Source organism: Phyllostomus discolor, chromosome X (assembly GCF_004126475.2).
Source record: "Phyllostomus discolor isolate MPI-MPIP mPhyDis1 chromosome X, mPhyDis1.pri.v3, whole genome shotgun sequence".
NCBI lineage: Eukaryota > Metazoa > Chordata > Mammalia > Chiroptera > Phyllostomidae > Phyllostomus > Phyllostomus discolor.
Window position 1 is genome coordinate 105,256,078 of NC_050198.1, and position 11,714 is coordinate 105,267,791.

The 11,714-nt window shown below is 38.2% G+C and overlaps 1 protein-coding gene across 1 annotated transcript; it reads left to right on the forward strand.

The window, feature by feature from the left end:
- Positions 1 to 989: 989 nt before the first annotated feature.
- CPXCR1 (CPX chromosome region candidate 1) lies at positions 990 to 4,344 on the forward strand. The gene is made up of 3 exons (XM_036016379.1): positions 990 to 1,033; positions 3,051 to 3,804; positions 3,837 to 4,344. Exons 1-3 carry the CDS (start codon positions 990 to 992, stop codon positions 3,975 to 3,977), a joined length of 939 nt encoding a protein of 312 aa, XP_035872272.1. The 3' UTR covers positions 3,978 to 4,344.
- Positions 4,345 to 11,714: the final 7,370 nt, after the last annotated feature.

Consider the following 11,714-nt stretch of genomic DNA (forward strand, 5'->3'; position numbering starts at 1 on the left):
ATACATATATTTGTCTATTTATTAAAAATTTTTATTGTTTTTCAACTATAGTTGTCCCCATTTTCCCCATTGCAGTCCCCTGCCCTGCCAACCCTGCTCCCACATTCAACCCCATCCCTGTTTTGAACAAGGCTTAGAGGGGAGGAAAGATGTACCTGGGAGAAGAAAACCAGAGGCAGTTTTCTTCTGATGGAGAAAGCAAAATTTCTTTTTTTTTTTTTGCTAGAGAAACGCAATAATTCGGAACTACTGCTCAGTTGACTTATAGGATGCCTTATACACCGTCATAATACTTCATACATAATTGCTTTTGATCATGGAATTCACTTTACAGCAAATGAAGCATGGTAATGGGGTCATTCGTGGTTCCATATAAATTTTTGAAATGTTTGTTCTATATCTGTGAGGTATGTCATTGGTATTTTAATAGTGATTGTGTTGAATCTATAAATTGATTTGTGTGGTATGGACATTTTAATGATGTTAATTCTTCTAATCCATGACCACAATATATGCTCCCATTTACGTGTCTTTCTTAATTTCTTTCTTCAGTGCTGTGTAGTTTTCTGAGTACAGGTCTTTTACCTCCTTGGTTAGGTTTATTCCTAGGTACTTTATTTTTGTTAATGCTATAGCAAATGGAATTTATTTCCTAATTTCTGTTTCTGATATTTCATTGTTGGTATATGAAAATGACTTTGATTTCTGAATATTGACTTTGTATTCTGCCATTTTGCCAAAATCACTTATTAGGTCTAGTAGATTTTTGGTGGCATCTATAGAGTTTCTTGTACACTATCATGTCATTTGCAAACAATGACAGTTTTACTTCCTCCTTTTCAATTTGGATGTCTTTTATTTCTTTCTTTTGTCTGATCACGGTGGCTAGAACTTCCAATGCTATGTTGAGTAGAAGAGATGAAAGCAGACACCCTTGTCTTGTGCCTGATTTTAGGGGGAAAGCTTTTAATTTTTGTCTGTTGAGTACGATGTTGGATACAGGTTTCTCATATATGGCCTTTATTATGGTGAGGTATGTCCCTCTACTCCCACTTTGCTGAGTGTTTTTATCATAAATGGGTGCTGTACTTTATCTATCAAATTCTTTTCTTTTTTAAGATTTTATTTATTTATTTTTAGAGAAGTAAGGGAGGGGAAAGAGAGAGAAACATCCATGTGCGGTTGCAGGGGGTCATGGCCTGCAACCAGGCATGTACCCTGACTGGGAATCGAACCTGCGACACTTTGGTTCGCAGCCCGCACTCAATCCACTGAGCTATGCCAGCCAGGGCTTCAAATTCTTTCTTGCATCTATTAATATGATCATGTGATTTTGTGTTTCCTTTTGCTTACGTGGTGTATTATGTTTTTTATTTGCAAATATTGTGACATCCTTGCATCCCTGGGATGAATCCCACTTAGTCATGGTGGATGATCTTTTTAATGTATTGCTGGATGTGGTTTGCCAATATTTTGTGAGGATTTTAGCATCTAAGTTCATCAGCGATATTGGCCTGTAGTTTTCTTTGTTGTGTTGTGTCTCTATCTGGTTTTGGGATTAGGATGGTGTTGCTTCATGAAAGAAGTTTTGGAGTCTTCCTTCTGTGAGTCTTTGGAATAGTTTGAGAAGGATAGTAGTTAGCTGTTCCTTAAATAATTTATAAAATTCTCTTGTGAAACCATCCAGTCAAGGGCTTTCTTTGTGCTGGGAGTTTTTTGATTGCTGCTTCAGTTTCACTAGCTGTTACTGGTCTGTTCAGGCTTCTGCTCCTTGTTGATCAGTTTTGGAAGGCTGTGTGTTTCTAGAAATTTGTCCATCTCACCCAAGTTTTCAGATTTCTTGGCATATAGCTGTTCATAGTAATTTCTTACAATCCTTTGTATTTCTGTGTTATTGATTGTGATTTCTCCTCTTTCATTTCTGATTTTATTCATTGGTTCCTCTTTCTTTTTTTCTTGATGAGTCTGCTTAAAGGCTTGTTGATTTTGTTTCTCTTTCAAAGAACCAGCTCCTGGATTTATTGATCTTTTGAATCGTGCTTTTAGTTTCTATGTCATTTAATTCTATTTTGATCTCAATATTTCTGTCTTTCCACTTTCTCTGGGCTTTGCTTGTTGTTGATTTTCTAGTTCTTTTACATGTGAGATTAGGTCATTTATTGAAATTTGCCTCTTTTGTAGGTAGGCCTGTATTGCTACGAACTTTCCTCTCAGGACTGCTTTTGCCATGTCCCATAGATTTGGGTCTGTTGTATATTCACTTTGATTGTTTCCAGAAACCTTTTGATTTCATCCTTGATCTCATGAACAATTCATTGTTTAATAACATGTTATTCAGTTTCCATGCATTTGATTCTTTTTTGAGTTTTTTTCTTGAGATTGGTTTCTAGTGTCAAGCCACTGTGGTCCAAGATAGTGCTTGATATGATTTCAATTTTTTAAAAATTTGTTGAGACTTGTTTTGTATCCTATCATGTGGTCTATCTTTGAAAATATCCCATGTGCATTTGAAATGCATGTTTATTTTGCTTTTGGGGGGATGAAAGTTTATGTGTGTTATATATAATATATATATATATATATATATATATATATAAAGCCCATTTGATCTAGTACATCACTCAGTACCAGAATACCCTTGTTGGTATTTCGTTTGGAAGATCTATCCATTTTTGACAGTGGGGTGTCAAAATCCCCTAATATAAGTGTGCTGCTGTCTATGTCTTTCTTGAAGTCATCCAAGATTTTCCTTATATATTTGGGTGCTGGTGTGTTGGGTACACATATGTTCACAATGTTCCTGTCTTCTTTATGGATTTTGCCCTTGGGTATTACGAAGTGTCCTTCTGCTATTCATATATTTATAAATATGTACCATATGTTATATGATATCATATATATTTAAGGTATGCAAAACTCAAGAATAGCACATCTACATGCTTTTTGCCAAAGCTAAAGAACTGACTTGTTATGAATTAAAACATTCCTCAATTTAATAGATCATTGTGTTTTTTCATAAATAGAACCCAGGATGTCTTCTCCTCCTAAAGAGAAAGTGATCCAGCTGATAACATTCTCAAACATTCAGAAGATGAGGCTCCAAATGACTTCAGTGTGGATAGAGAGCCTGCATTTGCTGAATCAGATACGATTGCTCAGGTCGAAAGCAACCCAACGGATCTGGAGCTAGACACAGCAAATGAGCGGGAGCGTGCTGTTCTTCAACCCACAGAAAACAATGAGCTCAAAGTAGAGGAGAACGAAGAGGAACCCCAAGAAGATTTAAAACAAGATTCCCATCTAGGAGAGATTCACACTCGTAGTAGAGAGGTCTTTGCTATGTCAGGATTAGGGAGAGTTACCCCTCCGGATACACCACTAGCAAATGTGAATGGAACTAATCCAACGACTCCCTCACCCAATAGACCAAGTGTCAACTCAGGAAACATTCAGGGGAAAACTGGAAAGACTTATTATGTCAACATAAATTACAAAATCCCTTTCCGGTTCTCACTTTCTTGGAGAATACCATTTACTAACACTCATGAGAGGCGAAGGATGTTCCTTCGCATGGTGTGTGAGGGATATTTCGCTCACATTTTAGGCCATCATAATACCAGGCAGGTGAAGCCAAGATTTAGAGCACTTCTCATAGACTCCAATGCTTCCAGGAATGGTGAGAGAGCCACAATATTTAGAAGACCCCTGAGGGTGCACTTCTGCAATGGCCTCTGTGAGAGAAATGCAAGCAAAAAATATCCACATCACCTGACGCTGACAAGGAGAAATTTCCACAGACCAAATTTGAAAAGGCACTTCATAACAAAGTTTCTGAGGACGATTTGAGAGTGATGATCACCCTCACCGATGATGGTTGGAAATACGTCTGTCCCATTTGCGGGAGCACTTTTGACAGTCTAGCTGAACTGAGAATCCACTCCGCAGCTTTCTGGAGGACTAAGTTCCACTGGGGGTGAATTTCTTTTAAAATGTAACTTCTGAAATTCAAAATGTGGCTTCCCAATTGACACACATTTGCATAGCCTAAGTCTTAGTAGGGTTAGATGGAGTTGCAGATGGAAACACAAAACAATTGGATATATCAAAAGGACACACCTTGAGAAAGAAACAGCTCACCAGAATATCAGGCCTTGATCTGTATTCAGTCAATAAATCAATGAAGAAAATATCTCTACTTTGTTAACGTCATTTCTACTGATAGAAATATTGTGAATTTTATCCGATGAAAGTTTATAGGACCTGATGATAGCAAACATACACTAAGGGTCAGACAAAGCCCTACCAAGTGTTTCTCGAGACTCAAATTTATCATCTGAGTGTTCTCCATAAATTCAATAAAAATCAGTTTAAAAACATTATAAGTTGCATTGTGTGATTACAACTGGGTAAAAAAAAATTGCCTCTAGAAAAAAAGGTTCAAATATTATAAACATGCCATGTTTACAAAGAAATTTTGATAATTTAAATAAAATTAAATTTATAAAATAAAATAATGTGATAGAAGTGAAATAATTTGAGATAGAAGTGAACAAATATTAAATGGGGAGCATACAATGGCAATATTTTCTTTTCTTTTTAAAAATATTTTATTTATTTATTTTTAGAGGGGAAAGGAGGGAGAAAGGGAAGGAGAGAAACATCCATGTGTGGTTGCCTCTTACAAACCCCTTACTGGGGACCTGGCCTGCAACCCAGGTTTGTGCCTTGACAGGGAATCGAACTGGCAACCCTTTGGTTCGCAGGCTGGTGCTCAAGCCACTGAGCCACACCAGGCAGGACTAATATTTTCTTGAATAGGTTCTTCACCATTGCCTACCATTACCATGAAAATTTTACTCCCTTCCTTACATCTATGCACAAAGACACACATATTTAAGAAGTTCCCTATCCTACTACTTCCAGCTCCAACTTCCATACCTCTTCTTTCATTTGATCTGCATAGTCATAAAGACTACAGATCGACTTCATAACTTCATCTCTAAGTCGACTTACATTAATTGGTCATTCACTATGTGTGAAGCAGTATGTTAGACTCATTGCATGTGTTCAACTTCAGAATTATCTTGCATGTATGTATTTTTATGGTAAAATGAAATGCATAGAAAGTTTCCCCCCAAATGAATCACTTTCCCAGCTCATACATGTAGCAAATGTGTGCTATTGTTATAATATAAGATAACAAACTTACTTTAATAAGAGGTTTGTTACATATTATACCTCATTTAATAAGTATGTATGTGTAAAATCTTTGTCCAATTCATAGGTTCACTCTATTAAATAAATTCTAAACCCTCTCAAAACAGAGGATACTTAGGCTGTATCTAACAAGGTCTCTTTTTTTTTTCATCTGGAGGCAAATCATAGATACAATTATTCAATATCAATAATGAATCAGAGTAAACAATTAAACTGGTTGAGACAAGTCAAGCAACCAAATCAAATGTTTCTCCCTTTTTAAAAATGAATTTGTAATCTTGTGGAAGCATGAGACATAAAACACATTTTTACAAAAATATAAGTCATGAGGTAGATATCAATAAAAGTAAAATAAAATTATTTTGTTCTTCATCTTTCCTGAGGACAAAATGAAAATAATCAGATTTAAAAACTTGGTTTCATTCCAAGACTCCATTCATAGACTCCACATTTGAACTGCAAATCTTTGAAAATTCAGAAACTCAACATCACACAGATTTATCTATTTTTTCCTCAAAGATACAGGAACAAACACATATATGATTTCTTTAATGGTCATATTAGTAATTTTCAAAATTCTTTCACAAAATATTATACTTTGAAATATGGGAACAGGAGAACACCTTCATTTCCTATGTACACCGTAACTAGCATTTGTAATAATAGATTATATTAACATCAACGAGACTAGCAAATTATCTATTCAACAAAGAATATAATACATTTTTATGTCTAATTAAAGACCCCTGAAGATGGCAGCCTTTTACCACTGTAATGTTCTCAAATTTTGGCTAATTAGAATGTTGTTCGATTTTAAAATTATATTTTATTGATTAGCCTATTACAATTGTCCTGATTTTTCCCCCTTTGTCTGCTCCACCCAGCACCCCCCACCCCCTCAAGCAATCCCACACCATTGTTCATGTCTGTGGGTCACGTGTATAAATTCTTTGGCTACTCCATTTTCTACCCTGTGCTTCGCATCCCCATAGCTATTCTGTAACTATATATTCGTACTTCTTATCCCCTCACCTCTTCACCCCATTTCCCCATCAGTTATTTCAAAAAATGTATCTGACAACAAGTTTCTATTTGCATCTTATTATTTATCAGTTATTTGGATGTTGGGTATCTCTTTGTAAGTTATGTTTTAGAACAATTTATTAGAAGAAAATTCAAGTTTTTAAAAGATTCAAACTGTATTACATGGATGGTAATTTTATTCTAATTTAGGCAAGAAACTTTAAATGAAAAGCAAGTGCCCTGGCTGGCGTAGCTCAGTGGATGGAACGCGGTCTGGGAACCAACGTGTCCCAGGTTCGATTCCCAGCCAGGGTACATTCCTGGGTTGCAGGCCATAACCCCCAGCAACCGCACATTGATGTTTCTCTCTCTCTCTCCCTGTCTCTCTCTCTCTCTCTCTCCCTCCCTCCTTCCCTCCCTAAAAATAAATAAATAAAATCTTAAAAAAAAGGAAAAGAAAAGCAAGCAAGATATTAAGGGGGATCTTCTAAAATTAAAACACTGAATTATCAAACAATATTTGACTCCATCCATACTTTCGATGTGCATATTTAGTGTCTATACCACTTGCTTTACATAGAAACTTTCTGACCTGGCTCAGTCAATAGAAATAAAGGGGTTAAGACTAGAGGTGTTTCTGATGATGTCTATGATTCTAATGATATGGCCTTAAGGACAGGAAGGAGGACATTAACTTAGCTTTGGTTTAAACCTGTAAATACCAAACTTTCTAAGATAAAATGTAGCTTATGTTAATGGATTTTTAAAGAGAAAATTCGCCCTGATTCTATGTCTCATGAAAAGGCACTGACAGCTTTTGTTCATAAATTTTCACAGATGTTTGTAGAGCAAAAAAGTCTTGGATGCTAGAGACAGTGTCTCCTTCCAAAGCAGAGGATATATTATATTTAATTCTTAACTAGGGCAATAAACATACTGTCTCCCTCAAAGGCAAACCTTCAGACAAGTTTCAAACCAACCTTCTTGCAAGATTAGGAGTTTCCTAAATTCAAGCTTCCTCAATTATGACCCAACCCCACTTCATACATAATATGTATCTGTTGCAATTTGTATCAATACTGTGTGGCTTGAAGGGCAAAGTTAAAAATGTGAATATAAAACTTATGCTGCCCTGGCTGATGGGACTCAGTGGAATGAGCATGGCCTACAAACCAAAGGGTCACCGGTTCAATTCCCAGTCAGGGCACACACTTGGGTTGCAGGCCAAGTCCCCAGTAGGGGGCATATGAGAGGCAACCACACATGGATGTTTCTCTCCCTCTGTTTCTCCCTCTCGTCCCCTCTGTCTAAAAATAAGTAATAAATCTTTTTAGAAAACATAAAGACCGAATGCTTCTGCTTTGTCATGAGTAATAAAGTTGCTTTGTCTGTGACCCAGGAGTCTCATGGTCTTTTTGTCAGCATCTATAAAACTGCCAGGTTAACTTCACAGCTTTAAAAGCAGAGTAATACCTCAAATTATTCACAGTTCTTCATAGTTGAAAGAAAGCTGAGTGAATAATAAAGCTATAAACTTGTTAACTTGTTAAGACATTTTGTTATTTTTAAAAATATTTATTTTTAAAAGATTTTATGTATCCATCCTTATACAGAGGGAAGGGAGGGAGAAAGAGGGAGAGAAACATCAATGTGTGGCTGCCTCTCGTACACTCCCTACTGGGGACCTGGCCTGCAACCCAGGCATGTGCCCTGACTGGGAATTGACCCTTTGGTTCACAGGCCCGCACTCAATCCACTGAGCTACACCAGCCAGGGCAAAGTTTTGTTGTTTTTAGTAAGGGACACTGTTCTATTACTTCATAGACTCACAACACAACATCACTGAGAGTGTTAATATAGTTAACTGGAATAAAGTATTTGTATAAATGTTGTGAATGCAGACAGCTTAATGAAAGGAGTGTTGAGATATTTAAGAATTTATGATTCTGATCTTTACCAAACAAACACTTTTATTTATGTAAGTTATATATCTGTTACTACTTCTCAGTCTGTGCTTATAGAATTGAAATGACTTAACCTTCAAATGTTCAATAAATGAAATATTACAAAATTTAACTTTATCTGCATATTCTGCTGACTATATACACTTTTCTTGGGACAGTGAGAAGGTACCTTAAATAAGAACAACAACAATAGAAGATCCAACAAGGCAACAGAGTAGATGGAATCATACTCAACTCCTTCTGGGACCAAACCAGAATTGCAACAAAATTACAGAACAATCAATGCACATTACCAGCTAGAGATGAGCTGAACTCGAGTCTTAGCACCAAGATTTTACAGAAAAACCCACATCAAGATTGGTAAGAAAGGCAGAGAGAGACTGGAAAAGACCAGTCTCACAACTACTAGCCAGAAAAGGCTAGTGTAGCATTTGAGGATCTGGAGGAAATCTCAGCTGCAAAGATTCCACCTGTGGAGTGGGGCATCACATCCTCACCTAGAGGTCCCCCGTACAGAGCTCTGGTGCTTGGAAGACCTGCCCATATAACATCTGGCTGTGGAAATCAGCAGGAATTCTTTCTGTGTGTCAGAGAGAGATGGAAATCTGCTAGAAACCCAGGTGCCCTCTTAAAGGGCCACCATACAAAATCTCATTTGCAGCCACTCACCCTGGCCACTGGTAGAAGGAAGATGCCTCAAAGTGGAATGGAGTTATACAGGGAGAAATTGGGTTGTGTGGCTTCAAGGACAGAGGTAGAGGGACAGCCACCATTGTCCCTGTGCTGAGTCTTATACTGCCCACAGGTGCCATCTCTCCTGGGTAAAACATGCCCTTCCATACAACATCAGACTGGGGGGGGTGCAATAGCTCCAACCTCTCGATTCCCTATGGCTACGGCCCCACCCTACCCATTTTGCACTCTGTGGAGGAGTCTTCTGGCTGCTGCCAGTCTGAGCCCACAGCAAACTGTCTTGAAAGGTTCTCACAAAGGTCCGTTTTCCCTGCAAGCCCTGAGCAGCACCACCATTCCTATGGAATCTTAATCTGTTTTAGCCCGATGAATTCTACTGGCTTCATCCTGATGGCTCTGTGAGATCCCATCTCACCGTAAACATCAGCGGGACCCACGTAGGTAGCAGCTGGCCTTGGTGTACCCTGAGACATTTGCTGACTGGCCTCAGACCCAGCTCTGGCACCAAGTGTGTACATCTATCAACCTAGTTAACACCACTCACCCTTATACGGTGACTCATTGAGAACCTACCTCATACAACCCATGTACCACCAGAGGCTTTTTCAGTAACAGAGCCTAATAGATAGCTGGCAAGTGGAGACAAATCTAGGGGTGCTTTGGGTCTTTTGTTATCTGCTCCAGGCTCAGCACTGGTGGAAAACAGCCTTGATATGCATCTTGTCCCCTCCCATGTGCACCTAAACCCAGAAGAGGCAGCCACAAACAATGTATCACTTTGTAGCTCCTAACAGGTAATCCAGGGCAGGTGACAGGCAATGCTTCATATTTACCTGTACCAAGTTCCCTGCTAAGAGGATGGACCCAGAACAAAAACTCCTAGTGAAGAGCTTCATACCATATCCAATTAGCTCCACAAATAGCAAACCAAAAAAGAGACATTAATGAGACATTAATGGAGCACTTAACTCAGGTGACCAGGGAGTCTGTCTCATTGAGCCCCAAGGACATCTACAAAATAAGGACACTACATCAAGATTAGGAGACATAGCAGATCTACCTAATAAACAGAAACAAATACAGAGAGGAAGTCAACATAGGGAGACAAAGAAACATGATGCGAACAATAGGAAAAAAATCCCCAGAAAAAGAGCTAAATGAAATAAAGGCAAGCAGCCTGCCAGAAGCACAGCTCTAAACAATTCATATTAAGATGCTCAAGGAACAAAGGGAAAGAAGAGATTAACTCTGTGAGAAATTCAACAAAAACAGAATAAACAACAAAATAAAACATAGAAACTGTAAAAAGGAAGTAGTCAAAAATGAAGAATACGCTACTGGAAAGGAAGAATACACTAGATGGGATCAAAAATAGGTTAAATAAAGCAGAGGATCGAATCAACAATTTGGAAGACAATGTAGCAGGAAACACCCAATCGGAGCAGCAAACAAAACAAAACAAAACAAAAACCAAAACACTTTAGCTCTGACTGGTGTGGCTCAGTGGAATGAGTGCCAGCCTTTAAACCAAGGGTCTCCAGTTCTACTCCTGGTTACATACACATGCCTGGGTTGTGGGCCAGGCCCCCAATTGTGGGCATTCAGGGGGCAACTGATTGATATACCTCTTGTACATTGGTGTTTCTCTCCCTTTCTTTCTCCCTCCCTCCCCCTCTCTCTAAATAAAAAGAAAAGACTTATAAAAATAAGTGTAGTTTAAGGGACTTCAAATATGTCATCTAGAGTAACAATAGTTACATCATAGGGGTACCAGAAAGGCAAGACACAGATCAAGGGACCAAGAACCTGTTTGAAAAAACAATGAGTGAACACTTCTCTAACGTGGTGAAGAAAAAAAACACACAAGTCCAGAAAGTGCAGTGAGTCCCAAACAAGATGAACCCAAAGGGGTCCACATCAAGACAAATCATAATTAAAATGGCAAAGGTTATAGACAAAGATAGAATTTAAAAAGCAACAAAGAAATGAGAGTTACCAACAAGGAAGCTCCCATAAGATTGCAAGCTGATTTCTTAACAGAAACATTTTAGGGATAAGCATGAAACATTCAAGGTATTCATGAAAAATAAGGACCTACAACCAAGACTGCATTATCTGCCAAGCTTATAATTTAAAGTTGAGGTACAGGCTGGTGTGGCTCACTGGATGCGTACCAGCCTGCGAACCAGAAGGTCACCAGTTCGATTCCCAGTCAGGGCACATGCCTGGGCTCCAGCCAACGTCCCCAGTTGGGGGCTTGCAAGAGGCAAGCTATCAATGTTTCTCCCCTTCTCTTTCTACCTCCCTTCCCCTCTTTCTAAAAATATAAATAAATAAATAAATGAAGGAGAAATGGAAAGATTCCCAAACAAGAAAAAGCTAAAGAGCCCTGGCTGGTGTGGCTCAGTGGATTGAGTGCCAGCCTGTAAACCAAAGCGTCGCAGGTTCGATTCCTAGTCAGGGCACATGCCTGGGTTGCAGGGCCAGGTCCCCAGTAGGGGGCATGTGAGAGACAATCAGTTGATGTTTCTCTTTCTCTCTTTCTCCCTCCCTTTCTTTCTCTAAGAATAAATAAATAAAATCTTTAAAAATACATTTAAAAAATAAAGAAGTTTATTGCCACCAATCCAATTTTACAAGAAATATTTAAGGGATTTGTTGAAAAAGAGAGAAAAATAGGAAGACAATTACAAAGATTATAATGGCAATAAATCTGTAACTATCAATAATTTCTTTAAATGTGCGTGGATTCCATGCTCCAATCAAAAGACATAGGGTAGCTGGATGGATAAGAAAACAAGACATATATACATGCTC